We start from the raw sequence: 23,397 nt of genomic DNA on the forward strand, positions 1-23,397 counted from the left end.
ACACACACACACACACACGCTGCCCAACTGTCCAAATTCCATTTGTGTATTATGCAGAAAAATTGGCCATTCACGCTTGCCCAAACAGCCTCCGTTCTTTCTACTAAAAAGAACTGTCAAAGCTCTCTGAAGTGTTTTCCTCAAAACCAAAGACCTGTCTACCTAGGGATGAATGGTCCCTCTGTCCTACAGGGCAGAAGTATCTACAGCCAGTTCTGGTCTCTCTAAAGTTATGACACTGATTTTCAAATGTGCCATTTGGAAGCACTTTTATTACATTATCATCATATGTTGAATAAACATGTACAAGAGGTTCTAAGTCAAATCCTTGGTTTATGTGGCTATAAAAAGCCAAGAGAAGAAAATGAAAAAAGAATTACATCCCAGCCTTAGGCACAACATCAACCTTGAAACAGAAAATATTTGACTCGTGCTGAGGAAGAGTCTGTCTGCATTGTGTTGAATAATCTTGCCAGATGGCCTTCCAAACAAATGAACTGAAGCAAAACAGGCCAGATTTATGGTTTCGTTGCAGTAAAAAAAAGCACTTTCCTATTATTAAGAGTAAATAAGTTCATGTTAAGGTGTTGTGGCTTACATAACAGTTTTGGATTGTGAGACTTGCGTGAAAATAGTGGTGTTGCAGAAGACGGCTGACATTTGCCAGAGAAAAGAGATTGTTCATTCTGTGTAGACAAGGCCAAGGGTGTATGCTCATAATGCAGTTTTTCCAGATTGTCATCAGATTATAAAAGGTCTAGGGCTTGAGCGTTCAGAGACATTTATTGCTTGAGTTTTTTCAGAAAACCATCTTCCTTCCATTGCTACCACCTCAAAAAACGTAGCAGATGCTGCTCTTTGTGTTTTCTATTTTTGGATGTCCCCCTCCCCCACATTTTTTTGGCCGAGAGCAGGGGGAAGACCAGATTCCGTGTAACTGAAGTAGCCTTGCAGTTGTTTTTTTTTTTTTTGTAAGTTTATTTATTTAAGTAATCTCTAGACCCAACTTGGGGCTCAAACTCACGACCTCAAGATCAAGAGTTGCAGCCTCTTCTGACTGAGCCAGCCAGGCACCCAGTTTTGAGGTTTTTATTCTGTTTGTTCATTTGATAAACTTTCAAGTACATTTTTTTTAATGTTTATTTTTGAGAGACAGAGTGTGAGCAGGGAGGGCAGAGAGAGGGAGACAGAGAATCCCAAGTGGGATCTGCGCTGTCAGCACAGAGCGCCAGGCAGGGCTCTATTCCACAAACTGAGATCATGACCTGAGCCGAAATTGAGTTGAATGCTTAACAGACTGAGCCACCCAGGTGCCCCTCAAGTGCATTTTGATGTGTGTATCATTCTAGGCCTAATTGCCCTCTTTCCCTCCTACATTTGTTTAGAATTTACTCTTCCATTTCTGCCTCTGGTAGAATAGGTAAATAGAAGCTGTTGGAATTATGTACAAGGAAAGAAATATGCCCAATTCACTACTGGAAATTCTAATCAACCACAAGCTAAGTGTCATAAACTAGGGTGCATGACTTGGGAAAATAATATTTAAGAAATGATGACTGATACTGAATAGAGACAGATGGGGTGCCTGGTGGCTCAGTCAGTTAAGCATCTGACTCTTGATTTTGGTTCAGGTCACGGTTTCACAGTTCATGGAATTGAGTGTGTCAGTTTCTGCGCTGACAGTGTGGAGCCTGCTTGTGATTCTCTCTCCCTCTCTCTCTGCCCATCTTGTGCTCTCTCGTGCTCTGAAAATAAATAAATAGACATTAAAAAAAATAGAGGGGCGGCTGGGTGGCTCAGTCTGTTAAGCATCTGACTTTGGCTCAGGTCATAATGTTGCAGTTTGTGAGTTCAAGCCCCGTGTCGGACTCTGTGCTGACAGCTCAGAGCCTGGAGCCTGCTTCGGATTCTGTGTCTCCCTCTCTCTGCCCCTTCCCTACTCACACTCTGTCTCTCCCTCTCTCTCTCTCTCTCTCTCAAAAATAAACATTAAAAAAAATTTTTTTAATTAAAAAAACAGAGACAAATGTTTCTATTTGGATCTTCTGCATCCTTGCTTTATATTCATTCATTCATTCATTCATTTCTTCATCCATTAATTCCCCATTGTATACTACATAACAGAGAAGTAGCAAGTAAGATCAGTATAGTCCCTGTCTTCACAGAGCTCTTGGGCAGTGACTATGAGAGACTTAAGCTCTGATGAGGAGGAAGACTTCCTCTCCAAGGACGTGATGAGTAAGCCAGATGAAGGGTGGGGGTGGAGGTGAGGGCAGGGAAAAAGACAGTAAAACTTCAGGGGAGCTTCCCAGGCAGAGGAAGGAACATGGGTGAAGGCGCTGGAATGGGGGGAGGATGAGTCTGTAAGGACTGAGGCTAGCAGGTAGAGAGAAGGTTCCATTGGACATGGCCAACATGGGCAGGGACTCACATTTGATGGCCTTGCCAAAGTGTACAAAGTAAGAGTTGTGTGATCAGATTTGCGTTTTAAAGAGCTCAGTGGCTTCTGTGAGGAAAATGCATTGAAAGCATACAAAAGTACCTGAGGGAGACCTGCTAGGTGCCATCGAAGAAGTACAGGCAGTGAAAGATGGGTTCTTCCACCTGGGTGGGAGGGGAAACACAGAACTGAGTATATTTATGAGATGTTTAGTAGGTGAAATCCAATAGGCTTGGTAATGGACTTGTCACAAGGAGTGAAAGAGAAGGTAGGGTCAAAGATGACATTGGGCTGGGAGGGGCACAGGATACTGTAAGGTAGAGACTAACTGGTGGAGGGGAGGAGGAAGAAGAGTTTGGAGAGGCAGAAAGGAGAGCCACAGGGCAAACCTCTGGTGTAGTCTCCCCAAAGTTACTGTGGGAGTGGCAGGTGTGAGCAATGCCAAATACATTTAGGGAGACTTCAAAGTCGAGTGGGTCTGTGCCCTGCTTTCCAGAGCTTACTGTAGTGAGAGGCCATCGTGGCACTAGAGAGGCCACATAAGGGAGATAAGGTGGCATGTCAAGGTCTGGGATGACTTGAGACAGACTTTCAAGTCTCCCAGGATCCCAGAAGAGAGTCAGAAGTGTTGAGACAAGGCCAGGAGCCTGGAAGGGTCCTGGAGGGAGTAACATGGGGCATTATCAGTAGATGTGGATGGTCTATACCAGCTAGAGGCCACGCGGGATCATGGACATCAAGGGTGAATGATGGGATGGTAGAGACAGAAGTTCAACAACCAGATGGAATGAAGTTCTCAGCAGTCGACACCGGATGACTTCCCTGGACCAGATTCTGCCTGCCTCACTACGTCCATGCCTGATCTTGTGCAAATGCTCAAAGCAAAAGGAGGCAGGAGATAACTTGGGTTGACTGAGTTTAATCAGGAACAAAAGAGCCTTAGCAGATCCTAATATAACAATTCAGTAACTAATGGTAATACAAATCTGGAGAATGGCTGGGTTAATCATAAATGAGACTGGGACAATTGGTCAGCTGTTGGGAAAGAAAAAAATACATTTTGATCTTTGCCTATAACAGAATATTGTTTTTATTAAAAAAATGTTAAGTTTATTTATTTATTTTGAAAGACAGAGCAGGTGGGATGGGGGCAGAGAGAGAGACGGGAGAGAGAATCCCAAGCAGGCTCCACACCGTCAGTGCAGAGCCCGACGTGGGGCTCCAACTCATGAACTGTGAGATCATGACCTGAGCTGAAATCAAGATTTGGATGCTTAACTGACTGAGCCACCCAGGTGTCCCACAAAATATTTTAGATAGAAAAAAAAACCCACCCTCTTCCCTACAATAGTATTAAAATAAAAGGAAAAAAATGTAAAAGAGGATTTTCTAATAGCTGAATAAAGGGACCTATCTAAGCTACAAGAAAGATGTGAAATTTTAAGGAAAAACATTGACAGATTTCATGATATAATGATTTAAAAATTTGTCTGCAAAAATGTCTGACTGAATTGAAAATGCACATAAATTGGGAAAACTATTATAACAAAACAGAAGTTTACATCCTAACAATATAAAGAAGTCCTACTAATATGTATGGAAAGGTTAAGATCTCAACAGATATAAATAGGCAAAGGACATGAATTGGCATATTGTGAATAGGAATTTTAAATGGCTGACATGGAAAAATATTTAATATCATTAGCTAGTACGGAATAAATACACGTTAAAACAAGAATGACATGACTTTTAGTACCTACCCATTTAGGAAAGATTTAAAAAATGATAATACTCATTTCAGGTAAGTATGCAGGAATACACTCATTCATTTTGCTGTTGGGAGACTAAATTGAAGCAAATAATTAAGATAGTAATTTGGTAATCTGTATAAAAAGTATGAGAGTTTAAAATTGGAAGCAACAAGAGGCACCTGGCTGGCTCAGTTGGTAGAGCATGTAACTCTTGATCTTGGAATTGTGAGTTCGAGCCCCATGTTGGATGTAGAGATAACTTAAAAATAAATCTTTAAAAAAATTTTTTTAGTGTTTATTTATTTTTGAGAGAGAGAGAGAGAAAGAGCATGAGCAGGGGAGGGGCAGAGAGAGGGGGAGACACAGAATCTGAAGCAGGCTCCAGGCTCTGAGCTATCGGCACAGAGTCTGATGCGGGGTTGAACCCACAAACTGTGAGATCATGACCTGAGCTGAAGTCAGCTGCTTAACCGACTGAGCCACCCAGGCGCCCCTACTTAAAAATAAATCTTAAAAAAACATTGGAAACAACCTGTGTTTTCCAAGTAGGGGAATATTTCAGGAAATCAGTGTATATCTACATGTTGTACTATTACAGAGCCATTAAAGTGGAGGCATTTGAAAATATTTAATGATATAGGAAAAATGCATATGTTATAATGTGAAGTGGCTAAAAGCAACATGCTGAATTATATATACAGTGTGATCACAACTATGCACATAAATATGCACGGAAATAGTTTGAAAAAATGCATCAATCTACCCATGCTTTTTTTTTTTTTTTTTGAGTGTTGTAATTATCAGTTATCTTATTTTCTTTTTACTTTTTTTCTTCTATAGTGCAGAAGAGTTCTAAGTTGGAAAAATTAGAAAATAGTTTTTGTTAGAAATAAATACCTACTTTTAGCTTTCTTGCAACTTAATGGCTCCTACTCTGATGGTTTGATATGATTTTGTTGGCTAATGCATTTGTCTCAAGCTATTTACATGTATTCACATGATACAAGTATTTACATGATGACTCACGTAATACTTTTATGGCTCTCAGTATGTGTCAGGCACCGTACTGCACACTTTACACATATTAACTCAGTTAGAATGCACAGTACTCACAGGAGGTAGGTCACATTATTATTCACATTTTATGAAGCAGGAAATTGGGGCACAGAGAGGTTAATTAACCTCCCCAAGGTCACATAGCATGTATATGATGGAGCTAGGATTTGAATTCAGCTAGAATATGAATGCTCCAGTGGCCCTACCCTGTATGTGCTGCATGGTTATGTTTAAGAGAAAAGACAATTTTGTTTTTCAGAAGACAAGCAAACAAGAAAATCTTATGAAAACAAACTAGCATCAAACAACAATAATAAATGCAAAATGACATTCTTGGGTCATGAATCTCATCTATGAAGTACAAGAGTTAAGTAGGATGATCTTTAATGCTCCCTTGGCTGTGAATTCTACAATTGTATTTAATAGCTAGAAAAACTGGCTTTTGTATACTGTAGTAGGAATGCTACTTATTTCCTGCACCCATCATTTCCTTCCCAACTACACACCTTTTTATTGGGAGCCTCTGACATTGATCCCTAAGCCCACCCTTCCCTCCATGCCCTGTTGATCAGAACAGGGGAAAATATCTCAACCAAGCTGGGCCAGTGATTTCTGAGTTTGGAATTGGTGCTCCAGGATTCTAGACCACTCTTGACCACGTGTACCATGAGTTCAGCGTAAGCCTCTGGATTGTTCACCACTGCAGTGAGGGGATGGGACTGGAAAGGAAGTATGGTTTTTGTGTTTCCCAGTGGCTTTCTCACCCTTGCTTTTAGGCCTCCACAAGACCTTGCCCATTATCCTTAGATCCTACAAGACACCCTGTGTCCTTTCTATAAATTCCCCACTTGTGTTTGCTTAATCTAGTTTGAGTGGGGTTATTACTTGCTACCAACCTTGTACTGGTTCCCAGCCTGTGTGGTGTAGCCTCAAGGTGAATAAGGAGGAACTTTTGCATTGAGGCATTTTTCAAAATCTGACTTGAGATGTTTTCCTGCGATGTCTCAGGCACTACTATGATGAAGTCAGCTAAACAAGGGTTGTACCGAAAACCAGGCATGCTGGGGAAAATACTATTAAAAGAGATGGTGGAAGACCCACTAGCCAGCTGAAGGGTCTGGTCTGGAGTGGAGGCTAGTTTATAGATTTAACTTAGAGGAGAGGATGCTTGACTGTTTTCAGGTTGCCCAGGGCTTACCATGCTTTGGGGGGAAACTGGTAGCCAACTCATGGGAGACTCCTGGAACAGCTGGTGCACCAGTGCTTAAAAACAATTTTTTTTAATGTGTATTTATTTTTGAGGGGGGGAGGGGCAGAGAGAGAGGGAGACACAGAATCCGAGGCAGGCTCCAGGCTCTGAGCTGCTGGCACAGAGCCCGACGCGGGGCTTGAACCCACAAAGTGCGAGATCATGACCTGAGCCGAAGTCAGACACTTAACCGACTGAGCCATGCAGGCGCTGGGGGGCCAGCCACATGCATGTCTTGCTCAGATCGTTAGATCTAGACTGTGTGCAAGGGCCCCCTTGGAATTGAGAGACTTGCCTGTGCTGGGCACTTTGTCCACCCCTGTGCATCTGTCTGCAGTCTCGTGCTGGGCATGTCCTCTTGGTCTTGATACAGTGGACACCTCTGCCTGTGCTGGTCTTCCTGTTTGTCAGGCAATACTTGCATATCATTTAGAAAAAATGGAGTCGAATATTATCAGAAGAAACAATAAAGTGAGTTAGAAATAGCGACTTCTCGGTATATGCCGAAGGGGTAGAAAGGGGCAGAGCAACAGGGGTCTGCTTTCCATGTAAACTTTTTATTGCCATAATTTTTTTTACTATGTACATATATTGCTTAGATACAAACAAATAAACAGTCACTATAATACCCAGCTCCCCATCATAAAATAGTGTCTGTTATGTCTTGGTGCCAGTCTACATCCTCTCTCCTGTTACTGACTCAAATCCTAGTGGTCTCATTCCATTTACTCTGCATGCTTTTAATAGCACAGACCTGTTTTGCAATTTATTTCATTTAGAGGCATTCTTTTGGTTTTGTTTTTATTTAGATGCTTATTGGATTCTTGGCTGTGTGCAAGGAATTTGTACAATAAAAACAGTGGATGTTAGTATCCACTTTGTCTTGTATTGGGTAATTATTAGGTAATCAGTATAGTCATTAGGCGTTGGCAATTTTGAGAATGTACATATTCTATAAGTTTTTTTAAATGTTTATTTTTGAGAGAGAGAGACAGAGCATGAGTGGGCGAGGGGCAGAGAGAGAGGGAGATGCAGAATCTGAAGCAGGCTCCAGGCTCTGAGCTGTCAGCACAGAGCCCGATGCGGGGCTTGAACCCATGAACGGTGAGATCCTGACTTGAGCCGAAGTCAGACGCTTAACTGACTGAACCACCAGGCACCCTGAGAATGTACATATTCTAAAGAAACTTAAAAAAAAAATGCTGCTTAGGCCAAATAAATGTTTATGGCAGTCTTCAAAATGTTCACTTACTTCGTCCTCCTTTGCTTTGTTTGGACAACGGTAGATTGAAAGCAGAGAGCATATCCAAAGCCTGAAGAAATGCTCTGATCAGTTTGTTCATTCATTCGTTAACAAATTTATTGCTCACGTAGTATATGCCTGGTAGCGTATTGTACACAAGTAGGACATAGTCTGCAAGCTCAAGAAATGGAAGGTCGTGGAGGATATTTTTTGAGGGAAAGGTAGCTTTCATTTTTTCATTAAGATAATTCATTACTTCATAAGCTTTTGCTGTTTAGCATCCCTTTAGATAAGAAGCGCTTGGTAAAAACTTGTTTGCAAATAGAGGATCTACATATAACCTTGCAAGACAAACCTATAGTCCAGATTCTCAGTATTTTCTCCTGCTTCCTGCCCCTGAGGCTACAGCCTCTGCAAGTGGCTCTCAGAGGAGAGCTTCCTGGAACCTTGGAGGGAGAGCCTGAGAGAATCAAGAATGCCTGGGTGGCTCAGTCGGTTAAGCGTCCGACTTCAGCTCAGGTCATGATCTCATGGTTGGTGAGTTCGAGCCCCACGTCGGGCTCTGTGCTGACAGCTCGGAGCCTGGAGCCTGCTTCGGATTCTGTGTCTCCCTCTCACTCTGCCCCTCCCCTGCTCACGCTCTCTCTCTCAAGAATAAATAAACATTAAAAAAAATTAAAAAAAAAAACAATGTATGGTTTGAGCACCACTCACAGAGGTTGCTATGTCCATCCTCTTTCATCGCATAAACGTAGGCACTGAAGGTTAACTGTGTGGAAGCCATCTTCGGGAGGCCTGAGGATGCTAAGGCTGTGGAAGGAGGGCTGGTGTCCATGTGGACGTGCACCTGGCCGACGTGTTGCGGGGAAGCATGGGAGAACTCTGACTGTTGGATGTGAATACAGGGCCCAGCTGTTCTGCAGTGGCTTTGGATTCTGGGGAGGAACTGGAGCCAGAAGAGATGAGAATGAACAGCAGCAAACACGTGGACAACAGGGAGGAGATGGGAAGCAGTAATGAGGTGAAGAGCAGCCCACACCTGGTTCAAGAGCAGAGGAAAGGCAATAGGGAACTTAGGACTTACCTGCTTTAGATAAGTCACAATACACTCATATGCTAGTAGCCCCTAAAACACAGAACATCCAGTGGGCAGGGTCAGAGGTAGGGGATGCCAGTGTCCATCTGGGCTGAGTAGTCTTGGGCCAGTTGCTTAACTTTTTTGGAAGATACTTCCTTTTGGAGAAAATGAGGGTGACAGTTCCCACACGTAGAGCTGTTGTGGGAACTCAGTGAGATGACCACGTGAAAGCATCTAGCACATTGCCCAGCACACAGTAGGAATTCGGGAAGGCTAGTCTTACTTGCTGTTCTACCGCATCTCAGGAAAGGAGAGGGGCTCAGTGTCCCCTGTGCCAAATACAAGGAAATCACAGAGGTTCACTGGCCGGGAACTGAGCTGGGGCTGGGGGCGGCATGAAAGAAAGCAGTGGGTGTCCAACAGCACAGCCCTTCAGTTCTGGAATAGGCCGAACTATAAACTGTCTCCACTGCACATTCTATTGATGAAATAATGGTGATCAGGAGTAACCAAGAACACATTTAGATGTGCTGTGTAAGCATTTAATAAGGCAGGACATTCTTGTTTCAGTAATAATGTTTTTAAGAAGCTGAAAAGAAAATTCTGGTGTTTGGAAGCACTCATTCTGGATCTCTAGGGTTCCAGTGTTTGAGTATTTTGGCTTCCTTTTGTGGACTACTTCTCTATGCATTGTGACGTGTTACTTTAGGTCATTCTCACAATAGCCCCATTTGTGGAAAATTCTCTGGGCCAGGTGGTAGGACAGGGGTCATAATCCTGCCCACCCCAGCTAGGGATGAGTGGACTAGGAGTAGATAAAGATACTGTCCAAGCCAGGCTAATTAGTTCTCCTCTTTTTCATTATCGTGTCCCACGGTAAGGATGCCACTTAGAAGGGTTAAATCACTTGTCCAGTCATTTACCTTGCAAGAGGCCAAACTTGGATTTGTGCTCAAGTCTGTTGAACTCCAAAGCCTCCTACTTGCTGCGCACATATATATGCTTGGCTCTTGTAGGTGAATATATCAGGTTTTAGTGGACCCAGCGTTGTTCTGGGGTAGGGGTAGGCTGGCTTGGGCTAGAAGAGACATCGCCTTTCGACTAGCAACACAGGGTGAGCAGCTAACTTATCTGGGCAGTCACGGCCAAGGGGATGGGTTTGAATTGTAGTTACAGGGGATGAACTGTAGAAGGAAGGTGTGCCTTCCACGTTCCTAAAGATAGCCTTGATGGTGAACGTTGATACGGGGAAGACATCCCTTTGGTTTTAAATTATTTTTACAACTGTGGTAAAACCTCAAACCCTCGGTGAGCCTTTCTTGGGTATTTAGTTAGTTATTTTTTGCTTAAATAAATAGCCCCCAAATAGAAGCAGGTACACAAAAACTTTTATTAAGTGGAAGTTAGACTCCATGGTAATTAACCAGTTACAAGTGCATTTAAATTCATGTGTGTGGACATTGTAGAAGTCAGAATGGTCTTACTGAAAGTCCAGTGTTCTGGCGTGGCATGTGCCAGTGCAACCCAAGGTAGAACCATACACGCAGTAAGTACAGGTCAACGATGATGTCAGACTACATTGGCAACACCATATTCATTGTTACAGCTAAGCATCACAGAACATGAAAGTCCAAAGACCAGAAGACTATTACTAAATTGATTCTTACTATAAGCCTTTACTTCTACTTCAATGCTTCCATAGGACCAATGCGGCAAATCCTCAACTCTGGGGGGACAGTGCCATTTTTGTATTTTACACTTAAATGGGCCACAGAGACTGTAAACATTCAGTGGTCCTCCTGATGCCCATTGCAGGTAGATGACAGCTGTCCCCGCGGGAAAGTGCAGTTTAGATAGTTTAACTGGTGTGAACATCTTATATTGTAAGTCTTCAAATCTGAAATGTTTCTTCTATTTCAATTAGCACCAGTTTATTTTAAATCTTTTTCCTGGTGTTAAATATTTAGGAAACTTTTTTTTTTTTTAAATCAACACACAAAGTCCCGAACAATGGAAAGCAAAAAACATTCAAAAAGTTGTTTTAGAGAACAGCATTTAGAAAAACAACATCATTGAAACATTCAACAAATCTATGTACAGTGTGCCAACAGCTGGCAAGGAGCATGGCTGAGGAACAGTCACATGAAAGGTTTATTAACCTGAACCTCCACAGGCTGTATTTACAGTCGGATAGGTATTCAGAAGTGGAGTATCAGAACATCTGAATTTGGCTAAAAATCATATAAAAAGACACGTCCCCATCCCCAATAACTTCTAAATAGGTAGCAAACATATCCAGTATAACCATAAGTACCAGGCTTAGAAGTGCGTTTTTCCATATTTTCCGTATTTCTACGAACAGTTGAGAAACTTTCTCAACGGACGTAGAAGAGAGCCAGAACGGCAAGAGAACTGGAGTTCTTTATTTCAACCTTGTCAGAAGAAGGAAAGAATATGTTTTCATGCTGAGTAACGTAGGAAGTTACTGATTGAGGAGCAAGGATAAATTATTGGAAAAGGGTTCACAGAAATACAAAATCAACAAGAGTGCTGAAGAAACGTGTGTATATTCTATATGGACGTTCCAGACATGTAAAGTAATTATCTCCATGTGATTTTGAAAAAAGCTCAATGATTTGCTTTGCTGGACAGCATTTTTATATTTTGTTCTTTGAAACTGTATAACCCAAACCCTTTGGAGAATAGTTCTTGTTATTAGATTGAGAAGTAAACACAACGGACACAACCTATGCTATGTTTATCCAATGCGATGCTCATTAACCTTATGCAGTTTTGTTTGCCTGCTAATCCAGTGTTACTAGAATATCCACCTTTAAAAAACTGGGCACATTTGTAACAGCCAGCATTTCTCATTTCTGCTTACGGAGTAACATATAAACCATTTCCCATTTATTTACCTTAATGGCTGTATTTGTTTAGAGCCTGAAGTTTCAATGCACTGTCTTTAAAAATATCAGCTGGAAGAATATAGATGGGAGTCCCACATTCCCACAATGTTATGCATTCAAGTTTATTTTCATAATTTGTGGTTGTGATAAGTCTATGAAAAAAATTTACTTGGATTTGATATAAAATACACGTTACTCTTGGAAAATGCATAGTTTGTAGCTTCATACATTCATTCACTAATATTAAAGATTTTTGTAAGCAAGTACTTACCCCCAAATGGTGGTAAGATTGTATTTCAAAAGATCTGTAAAAATTGGATAGCATCGCCACATTGCTTTGAATTAGTGCCCAGTTACTAGTTAACGCCTGTCATTTTACCCCTGGCATCACACAGAAGGGACTCCTTCTTTCTCTTTCGTCCATCTTTACCTGTTTAGCAGGCACTAAAAAGCAATGCTTTCTACTGACAGCATTTCCAGTAAATACCCCATTTGAAATATTTTATAATTTCATTTTAATATTTTAGATTTGGTATAGAAAACAATTTGAAAGATGGCTTAATTTTTAAAAGCAGAGTTTTTTAAAAACCTTATCGTGGACTAAGGGCAACGGAGGGTTTGTGATAACTGTTGTTCTCTTACTCCCCAGGCCCCTCATTTGAAAAAGATGACCGCAGGCCACTTGGCAGTTGCATTTGATGATAGTCATGAACCCTTTGGGACCTAGCGATTTTTTTCTTATCCTGAGTTCTTCCTCTAAGTATATAGATTTTGAGACACGAAACACTTTGGAAACTACACTAGTATCTGGTTATTCCAGAGAGCATATGCTTAAATGGTTGACCATCGTCCAACCGTTAATTACAAAAATAGGAATTCTAGGTCGCGTTGTAGGAAAATATTGATTAATGACATTTTTTTAAAACATAAATAATCCACATTCCTGGGTTATTTTACACCCAGAGCATTTTCAGTTATTGAAGTCGTGGAACATTTGGGGGTATTGAGCTCTTTCCTAAAAATCTAAATCTATTCTAAAGCTTTCTACCAGTGATCACAGAGGTTCCCCAAACAGTCGGGATACTTTGGAAGAAGGGGCTTTGCTATCATCACAGGGCTTGGTCAAGTCACAGTCATTGATTTCCAATTAGCAGAGTATAGGATAAAAAGGCGAAAAAAGCAAAGCAAGGGTTTGTAATCTGCAAAGAGATGCATGCTGTTTTTGGAGGGGGGCAGTTTATAATTCCACTATACTTGTAGATCCCTGAGGGGTAATCCCAGCTCTGGCACTGCTGGCCCCAAAAGCTCTACCATTTCCCCCTTTGTCTTGGCCACATGTGCCCAAAGCATGGGAAGAGGGCTCCGCCAGGGTGAGGGGCAAGTGCTTAACAATGAGAACTGGAGTAGTTTTCTCCTTGTGTAAACACCAAGTGAAAACAATTATACCTTGAAGGGGCCACTTTCACATAACAGAGGACAAGTCCATTCTCATGCTGTATAATTGTGGGCGGAGGCCAGGGCCCAGAAAAACTAAATGTGAAGCTCTCTTCCTCTGTCCTTCCATGTTGGTTCTGATCATGCAGCCGGCACACCCCGTGGACGGGCCCAGTGGGCAGGTGACTTGCGTGGAGGCTTTGAGTCCAGGTGAAATGATTAGGTATCTGCCTTGTCATTCTTTCTTGGCGAGTCTGTTCGAGTCTTTTGTGATGAGCGTTGCAGGTTGGGTGCTGACTGACCTGCCGTCTGAATGATCACCCAAGACTGTTCAGACAGATGGAAATTTTTCTCCAAAAGAAGAGGGTCGCCTCACGGAGCCTCCCATATGAGTCGTAGTGATGTTTATCCCCCTGGACCTTAACTGAAGAGTGAGAAATCAGCACAGAAGCAAAGGTGCTTAATCTGGAACTTCTGGAGGCGAACATACATAATAACAGCGTGGCCTCAGTAAGGTCACACCAGTGGACACAAGGAGGTTGCCAAGAATGGGGAAACGAAACTAATCACCAGAACAGGAACTGTTCTCTTTAAGTTCAATTTCTTCTCGAGAGTCCTGGTTTTCCTCTTTAGTCAGAGATGTAGAGAGAATTCAGAAGAAAATAGATGAGCAACTTTTATTATTATTATTATATATTTTTTTTTTTAAAGAAAATTTTGTTCTTTAATGACTGCTCTCTTGCCTTTTTCAGGAGTTGCTACTTTCTACTGTGGTGAATCTTCTGAATTAAAAATTTAGGGAACCGCCCCTAGTAAGTAAATGTAATAGTTAATCGGACTCAAGCATTGAATTCTTAACATTTTCATAACATAAATAAAGGGGATTCTTTCTTTGGAAGCTGGCAGTTAAAAATTATGTGAATGGCGCCCACTATGAAATAACTTTTTTTTTTTTTTAAACGAGGACCTTAATTTGAGCATCGAATTCACAGTCTCTACCTTCTTTCAAAATCTGTAGTTATTTTCTTTGGGAGCCTCAGCTTTCTTCTTGTTCACTCAGCCCCGCCACTGACCTGGCATTGGTGCTAACCATTGCAAAACGGACTTCTTTTCCTGCAGAGGAGGAGAGTCCTCCCCCAGCACTGTATTTCCAGACAAATAATACAAGTCTCATTTATCAAAAAGCCTGTTACTGAAGTAGGTGGCAGGCCATAATGGTTTAGGCCCCTTCTAGCTCCATGACTAAACTTCCCGTGAGTACCCTAACCTCATGATGTGAAGCCTGGCCAACGACAGGGCGAAGGCTGAAGCAGCCTGTTCATCTCTGGACAGCATTTTAGTCCCTCATGGTGACAGAAATCTCAGGCGTTGACGGTGTTGTTTAAATTGCATTCGTATTTTAACGTGACTTAACCATATTACCAGGTATTTCCAACTTTGAGTTGACAGTACCTGTTGATTGGATCATGAAAAGTTGTAATTTTGAGCTGCTTTAAAATTTTCTGGCATCAATTTGCCTTTAGATGGATAATAAGCGTTGCATGTTAGCAAAATAATTTTTTTTTCCCAAGGAGTCAAAACGTTTACTCAGAACATCACGTTAGCTAAGAAACTCCTGTAATTAACCACTTAGATGGTGGGAACTTAGGGAGTGGGGGCACAGCAGCACCCTAAAGGGATACAGTCGGGAGGATTGAGTTTGCATGTGACCGTGTGAATGAGTATGCTCTTTGTTTCCATGCGGAAAGATGGACTGAAAGGATGGGAATGTGGTGGGTCCCTGGATCTTTTCAGGGTTAGTGTCTGGAAGACTAAGGTCTGAGCCAGTGCTTTCCAAGCGCTTCCCCTCCTCCTTTTGGGCAGTGATAAGGCTGACTCACAGATTTAAGACTATTGTCGGTTGGCCTTGGAGGTGATCCTAAGTATCCCTGTTGTGCCCTGGATGCTTAGGAAGGTCAAATGAAATAGTGTCTCTGAAAGACCCCTACTTTATTATATGTGTGAAAGGGTTAGCGACGATGCCAACACCATCAGGACTCTGGTGTAAGACACAGCCGGAAGTCACTTAGTCCTCCCAAGCAAAAGCAGCAGCTTCTAATTTTTTCCATGACACATTTATTCCCATTTCGTCTTTGCCCTCGGACAAAGATACTAGGGTTCTCTATGTGGAAAAACTCCACTTTGGGGTTAGTGGATATTCTGAAGTACCTACCAGGTCTGAAGCCAGGATGTTGCTATATGGGAGATGAAATAATGGAAATTTCACCCTGGAATGAAGACTCACGAGGCAGGATGGAGCGGGAGGGAGTGTGGAGGGGCTGGCACAGGGCTTTGGCACGAGGAGGCAAAGTGGGCTGTCTTCAGCTGTAGGGGCTCCTGGCTGCCTTCTTGAAGGCATAAGGCTGCTCTTTGCCAGCCCCTCATCACAGTGGTCACGGTAGTGAAAACTGAAGTTGGGATGACAGTTATTCAATCAATGCTTTGAGGCCTGGCCTGGGGGGGAGCTGGATAGTACTTCAGCGTATTTTGATCAGAGGCAAGGCTAGTTTAAGGATACTGTATTTTTATATTCAAGTCTTCCATGAGAATGATTTCTTTGATTTTAGTTGCCCAGATTGTGCCCATAAGTGAGTTTGTGGGGCTGAGGGAGGAAGTTGACCCGATGGCCGTGGAATGTGAGATGTGCCTTCCTCAACATCTCCCACGGAACGCGAGATGAAACCGGTGGCCGAAGGCTGCCGTCTGCCCCGTGTGGGTTCTCTTTGGTCTGTACAGTGTTGGCCAAGAATTTGAGTTAGCTGTCAACACTTAAATGTCACGTAACACCGTATTTCCGAGTCAGAAGATCTAGCAGCCCTGGGCCTGATTTCTGCATGGTTCTGATTGTCTGGAGCTGGGTGCCCCATGCAGTGGGTGCATGGGCGGTCTGGCTCACAATGATCCCTACCATTCTGTGGTGTCCCTGTTTTGCCTGATCTGAATCGTTCATTTACAGATACTGCCTGGCTTTTCTAAGGCTTCTGCTATAAACCATTAGGAAGCCTCTATTGAAAAATGAAGCAAGACTCATTTGCTTCAAAACCATAGAGCAGTGAACACTTCTTGGGGATTTAATGCTAACAATGGAGATATTCAAGGGACTATAAAGATAGAGATTTGCAGACTGCCTCATCTCAGAGACCAGGAGCCGAGGCTGTGCGTGGTTTTCCCTATCTCCGTGCATTTCTAGTCCTCATGGGTGCACATTCTAAAAGCTATTTGAAAGCAAGGTCTGAGTGACCCTCTGACCACTCCACAGGAGTTGCCCAATGGATATACGGTCATTCTATGCCAGCTTGTCTTTTGATGTTATCTGCATACTGCTAATTAGTTTTTGAGTTACTGACATCTTAGAAAGAGAAGATGCTTTATTTATTTATTTTTTAACAGTGAGTGGGCTAGAAGAAACTGTACAGCATTATGAAATGGTTTTGGCAAAGCTCAAAACTATTTGTGCAGTTAATAGACTCTCCATGGCTCTCTCCCTTGGGAATACAGTGACTTTCTGATCGCAACCTGGCATGTCTGTTCCTCTTGTGAAAAATCAAGCACTTGCTTTGATAAGAAAATTAAAGTTATTTAGTGCTGAGGAAAAAATTATCTCAAACACCACTGATCACCTAAAAATTCTATCTTTGGGCTTACAATACCATGATTTCAGGAATTACCAGCAAATGATAGTTGCTAGTTAAATGCAGGTTTGTGGTAAGCTGGTCTTTGTGACAGAATCTCATTTTACACTAAAGAATTTAAAGAATGTTTCTCCCATTGCTTACAAGCATATCTATTAATATTTTCCCATTTAAGATACATATGGTTGATTCTTAAAGTGTCTTTTCCCATAATCCTTTGAAAACACACTGGCAATGATAAAAGGAGTAGCTGTTGCTATCTTGATTCTCTTGTAATAATCTTTCCATCTGATCTGCATTTCTACCCTTGCTGCAGAGGGTTAATTGAAAAGATATGCATCAAAAACACTTGCTTAAAAGAGGCATAGCCCTTTGTTTGGAGAGCAGGAATTGCTTATAATATTAAGACTTCCTGTCTGGTAAGTACTGTATTTTAAAAAATAAGCTACAATGTATAAAACCAAGGTCATTTCCCACAAAATGTTCATGTTCTTTGTGATTACAAAACACTGCATCTTGTAAAATATTTCCAGTTCTGTTTACTTGAGAAGTACCAATGCTTATTATAAAAGTGTCACGTCTCTCCGAATTGTAGAAGCCTAAAGCAGTATATTTCTTGTCTTATTTGGAAAATTAAGTTATAATTACTATTGTATTTAAGATTACATTTTGATATAACACATTACCATTGTGATTCTCAGACCCACATGAGAAGTTATAAAACATGAGATTGTCTTCAAAAAAAAAAAAAAAAAAAGCAACTATTTACAAAATAGGACCAGAAGTAAGATTCCCACTTTGATTTCTGGTCCTACGATAGGTACACCTTTTAAAGCATGTATATCATTGGGTATGGGCTTTTTCAGAGTCACTCGCAATAAGCAAACCGGTCGGTCTTAAATGCAGTTTATACTTCCTTGCTCTCTTGGTGTGTATTACATAGTGATACAATTGGTACCTAAAAGTGCTAATCTCATTTTATTTACCAACTTCTGCTTCGACAAGTTACAATGCAAAAAGACACAACGGAACAGTTCCAGTAGAGAGGAATCCCCACAGGTATGAGGAACAGGGAGAGCGTATGTGCCGCTGGTAGGGTTATTTTCTTAGAGAAATGAAATTTCCAGTTGACCCATGTACCCAGCGTCTTCTCCAAAATGATCCACAGCCTCATCCATATTCATGAATTCGGCTCTGTTTCCATTCATTTGTATGCACAAATCCTTCCCTGTCTTCATACAGGTCAATGCTACAGTTGATGTGGGCAATAGAAATTCTACAGGGTCATGAGAAAAAGCAGCACCTTGTCCGCAAAAGTCCATGGAAGTTTGCTCCTTAACATGCTATTAATGCAAAGTGCACGTCTTTAACACCTTCGCCTACAGAATTCTGTGTACAGTCATCAACCGGGTGATTATGAAAAGGAACACTGAGGCTTCGGACTCACAATTACATTCAGAAAAAGCCTTACACCAGTCTGTGAATACCCACCAGGGACTGTGCCTGTGGTTCAAATGTCAGCCTTAGACTGCAGGTCAGCTACAAAGAAACCGCTCGTTTCCATAGAGCACTGCTCCTCAAAAAGTTGACATCGTCCACTTCATGTAAATTTGTCTTGAAATAATTATCATGTTCGTTAAAAACAAAAATACCACCCAAACTGTTCTGACTGGGAAAGACTCTAGAGATAATAAAAGTCTTTCTAAGGATCTTCCAGATCTATCTTTCACATACCCTTTAATTTTCCCTGAGGAAATGAATATTATTTACAGTATTTTGCTACTATTCTCAAGGTATCCTCTCCTATATGTACAGTTCTTGCCACCTGCCTCTAAACATTCGCAAGTGAATGCTGCTCTTTTGTTTTCCGGTGAAGCCGGATGAAGGAGGACTCAGATCAGCCGTGCTGGCTACTACGGAACCCAGGGCGGCTTTCAAAAGCGTGGCTTGGTGTGACACCGCAGGCAGCCGACTTAAACGCAGACAATCTTGAAATGGGATCGAGGCATTTCGGTCTCAGAAATCTTTTGCACCATTCGTGTGACTATTTCTTTAAGAAGATTTTGGAAAGCCCAGGAACTGCAACACCCATCATTCTCTACTGAAAGTGTTCGTCTGCAACACAGTTGTGACTGGACAGGGAATCACCTAATAAAGGGCACCCCGGTGCACGGAGCTGCTGACAGGCACTTCACCGCGGAGCCCGCACCCGTTCAGAAACCCACTGCCTTCTTCCTGACCCTGGCTTTCACCAACCAGGAGAGGAAACTTTCCGGCAAGTAAGGTGGAGGGAGGTCCGTGCCCACTAGAGATGTGCACGGGAGTGGCAGTTGCTCCTGGAGGGACGACATGACAGCTCCCTCCGAGGTGTCCAGGGACAGTCACCACTGGCCGATCAGCATTAACAAGGTGAGTGGGAGCCAGATGTCCATGGACCTCTTGTGTCTCCTCTCTGGCCTCCAATCCACCCACTTGCTACCTGGGTGTCTTCTCCAGCTTGTCACACTGCTGCCCATAAATTGGGTGCACGTCCTCTGGGAAGGACTAAGGCTTAAAACTACTGCTGGATGATGAACTCTCTTTGCAGCTACCTGAAGAATGCCTGTCCGTTATTATGAAATGCCTTCTTAGAGATGAGAACTATTTTCTGAAGGAAGAAGTATCAAGGGAGAGAAAGGTCAAAAGGCTAGAGCACGCCTTATTTAGAAATACTTTGGGTCCAGAATCCATAGTATGGCCATTCCTTTTGAACAGACAAGTCTCTGAGATCCGTGGGATGGACGGAGCTCTGGTTAACCAGCCAGCATGCTATGGGACTGCCCTTTGCACCCACCCCCTGCCTCCCCCTGCCAAATGAAGACATAAAAGAACGTGGTACCACAGGGATGGCATAAAACGAATGTCGGGCTTAATTTGGCACTTAATTTAGTTCCAAAATATAACAAAATGGCTGTATGTCTTTTTTTTTCCTGTAATTTTGGCTTTTACAATCAGTGCTGTATATTGCAATTCATAGCTTTCTGGGTGGCTTGCAAAGAAGTTAGTCACTTTTTTCCCAAGGCCAGCCAGGTAATTTTGATGGTTCTCTAGTTATTACGTGCCTTGGTACAAAAAACGGATGTCTGTGTGTGCAGGAAGGGACCGACGGTCTGTGCACACCTGTGCCAGAGAAGAAAGTACCCAGAGACCGGGGCCAGTAGGCAGAAAGGAGTCCCCACGTGACTGGGGATGCAGAAGAGTATGTGTAGAGAAGCCTTTAGAAAGGACAAGAAATCCCAGGGAAGATGCATTCAGCTGTACGCTTCTGCTTATACCTGTGCATTGGCAAAAACCCAGGTAAGGACTGAGCGTGGCTCCTCCAGGCCAGAGCTCAGAACGAATCATGTGCTGCATCTCTAGGGCGCAGCCTCAAAACCTCCCTCCAGGACAAAGACCTCTCCTTCCCTGTGTCCCAAAGTTCTGGGAGGTGGGGAGGATAGATTTAGCCCCTCATCACTGTAATTGTTTTTGATGAGGGACTTAATTAATCCAAGGATCAAGAGCCAGGGAGATTTGCCGAAGAGAAAAACCTCTGCTCTAGGATTGCATCCCAGCCATCATTTCAGTACATGGAGAACCTGCTCGAGTGGCTCACTGGCTCTGGACTCATTGTGGCCACGGGGCAATCCACCCACAGCTCAAGCCTCCCGGACCAGGCCAGAGGGAGCATCATGTCACAGCAGAGGGTGCCTGTAGGGAAGCAAGAGGACTCCAGGGAGGAGAAAAGACATGCTGGGGTTGAGGATACGAATACACTTCTGCCCTTAAAAAAATATGCCCTTTCCTGGCTGACTTCATAAATACTAAAACACACATTATAGCTGGTGCTGTGGCTACTATTGATTGGAAATCATGAAATTAAACATGATTTTCAATTACCCATGAAGGTAAAGGAAGCTCTTTTCCTGCTCTCTTGAAATACATGTTTTTAAGAGAAAAATAAATGAAGGAGGAAAACAGGATCTCTTTTGAGGAATAATATTTAAAAAGTCACATGAAAGCTTACAAAATAAAATTGCCAAAATCTATGAATGTATAAGTTGTGGCTATTACACTGTGAAACCTCCTTCTATTTCCCTTGCTTCTAAAAGGAAAAGGATTTCTGCTATTCCTAACTGACTTCTTTCAACTCTAAAACAAACGTGTATGTACAATTTCTAAACATATATTAACCTCTCCTCTGTGCAATTTCACTGAACATTCCTATGGCTGATCGTCGGCTCCCCATCCTGACACAGTGCATCCTATAAGGTGCTCTTAATCCTTTGCATAGGTATAGGAGAAGTAACTCTTTAGCAGGGCAATCGAGAGTAGGACAGACAGACAATGAGCGTACATATAGAACGTGACAACTACTCCCTCCCCCACACAACTACCACCAAAACAAACAAACATACTAGGCTAGGAAACCTGCTAAATGCAACACAGTGCAAGCCCTGGTCCTACTAAATTGAGAGATTCCTATACCCACATGCATTTTCCTTTTGGTGTTCTGTACGTTCCCCTCTGAGCAAATTCTAAGTGAACAGTGCCGGTATTTGAATAAGAAAAACAAAGTTTTGGACCTTCCATGTACTCAGATCACGTTTGTATTGTCCATCAACCCATCTCCCAGACATGCTAAAGCATAAAACCTGTGAAAGTGCACTCAGAATGGATGTCGGTTTGCTGACTTCACATGTCTTTCTGAACAGAGGGGGATGTGTTAGGCTGTACTCCGCTGTCTACAGCAAACCTGCTGGGATAGTCGGAATTCTCTACCTGTTCTGAAACCAGCCAGTGGTGGGGTTTTGAGGGACGGCCCGACAACCCACTAACCTGGCAACAGCACTGTCACACAAGCAGTGACAAACGGATCTGTGCTGCGGCTCGTGTTGCATCCCTGAAAGAAGCATCGAGGCTTACCCAGGTGGCTACCTGTGCCAGTCGTTGATAGAGCTGTGACAGGTAGAGAATGAGCTGAGCCACCTCTCGGAGGAAGGGCTTCTTAGAAATCTGAGGAAGACTCCTAGATATTCTCAACGTTACAGCGGGATGTCCTGAACTCAGCTTCAGGGTCTGAGGTCTGCTGGTGATCTCCGTTCAGGTTTATGCCATCTGGGACCCTCCAAGCCACGGTTCGGTCTGGGGCCATTCTTCCAAACACAACAAACAAACAAGACATAGAAGAGATACCCAGAGTGCTGCACTTTCCGGCAACACATCATGATGTGCACTGCTCCAGGAAGTCAAATGGAAAACAGGGAAAATAGTATTCACGATGAAAGCAAGTGTTGTTCTCTGTACAAATGCTACTGAATAATGCGTTGCTTTTTTTTTTTTTTTACTATGTCAAAAAATCTCAGAAATGGCATTATTCAGAAAGCTTATCAAAATATGCCTCCTTTCTAGGTAAAAGGGGCTTTGTTGGTTCCATTGCTACGGAAGTCCACAGTTTGCAGACCTAGGCATACAGCAAAAAAAAGCTGACTTTTCTTTTCAAGGAAAAAAAAATAGTTACAGCCGCTCCAGGCTGGATTCTGAGCAGGAGCAGTGGAGGGTGGTGACCTTATTTTTTTGCTGTAATTCCACCAAGTTTCCTGGAAGTGCTTTTCCTGGGCTTCAAGTGTATTTTGTTCAGAAGCAAAAGTGCTTTCCCAAACCCGCAGTGGAAGGCGAGGGCAGCAGGGCCCTGGGCCGCCCGCTTGGTGAGCCTCTCTCCTCAGTCAGTGAACCTCTGGCAGGCTTTCTTCCAGCGGCAGGCTGTGCACCACATGTCTCGGTTCTCCATGCCGTAAACCTTCCGGCACTTCTTGCCTTCTCCCCTGGGCTTTCTGTAAGACAGACAACGAACGTTTATTCTGTGGGACTGATTCAATGGGCATTCATTCTACGGAGGCCTTGAGGTCCCTTGAAAGAGTAAGAAACAATGTTAAGAAACAAAGTAGGGGTTTTTACCAGCTTTGGACTTTAATGTGCTGGATGTTTTCACGGCCACTACACTTAGCTATTACAATTTGCTACCACAGCTCTTTAATTTTTTTTTTTTAATTTTAGAGAGTGAGAGAGTGTGTGCAAGCAGGATAGAGGGGCAGAGGGACAGAGGGAGAGACGGAGAGAGAGAGAGAGAGAATGAATCTCAAGCAGGCTCCACGCCCAGCTTGGAGCCCAATTTGGGGCTCGATCCCACGACCCTGGGATCATGACCTGACCTCAAATCAAGAGTCAGACGCTTAACTGAGCCACCCAGGCACCCACAATTTGCTACTCTAACTCTTAAGCTTCTACTTGTTCATTTGTGGGCACATCCATTTGGCCATCTTCATAAAATTGAATTAAGCAAGTAAATACAAAAAAATACCAGTAGAGAGGTTTCTTCTTTTACATTTTAAATAGGTACTTTCAAGTGCTCTCTTGCTTTTCAAATTTCTAGCATTCTGGTTAAGGGAATCCTGAGGATTTTCTCCTTGATCTGTACATTAAAAACTATACCTTATAGTTCTCTTAATACAGAGGTTAGTGCAAATATGGCTTTAAATAGACCCAGT

The 23,397-nt window shown here is 42.7% G+C and overlaps 1 protein-coding gene across 1 annotated transcript in view; it reads right to left on the reverse strand.

Annotated features, from left to right (window-relative positions):
* Positions 1 to 10,183: 10,183 nt before the first annotated feature.
* The window catches only part of ZNF704 (zinc finger protein 704), a 239,798-nt gene continuing 226,584 nt past the window's right edge, over positions 10,184 to 23,397 (reverse strand). Inside the window, exon 9 of the mRNA XM_019453346.2 lies at positions 10,184 to 22,683. Coding sequence (XP_019308891.1) covers positions 22,572 to 22,683 — 112 coding nt within the window. The 3' untranslated portion in view covers positions 10,184 to 22,571. The remainder of the gene's footprint in view (positions 22,684 to 23,397) is intronic.

The sequence above is a fragment of the Panthera pardus genome, unplaced genomic scaffold (genome assembly GCF_024362965.1).
Source record: "Panthera pardus isolate Hobbes unplaced genomic scaffold, ASM2436296v1 HiC_scaffold_7, whole genome shotgun sequence".
NCBI classification, from domain to species: Eukaryota; Metazoa; Chordata; class Mammalia; order Carnivora; family Felidae; genus Panthera; species Panthera pardus.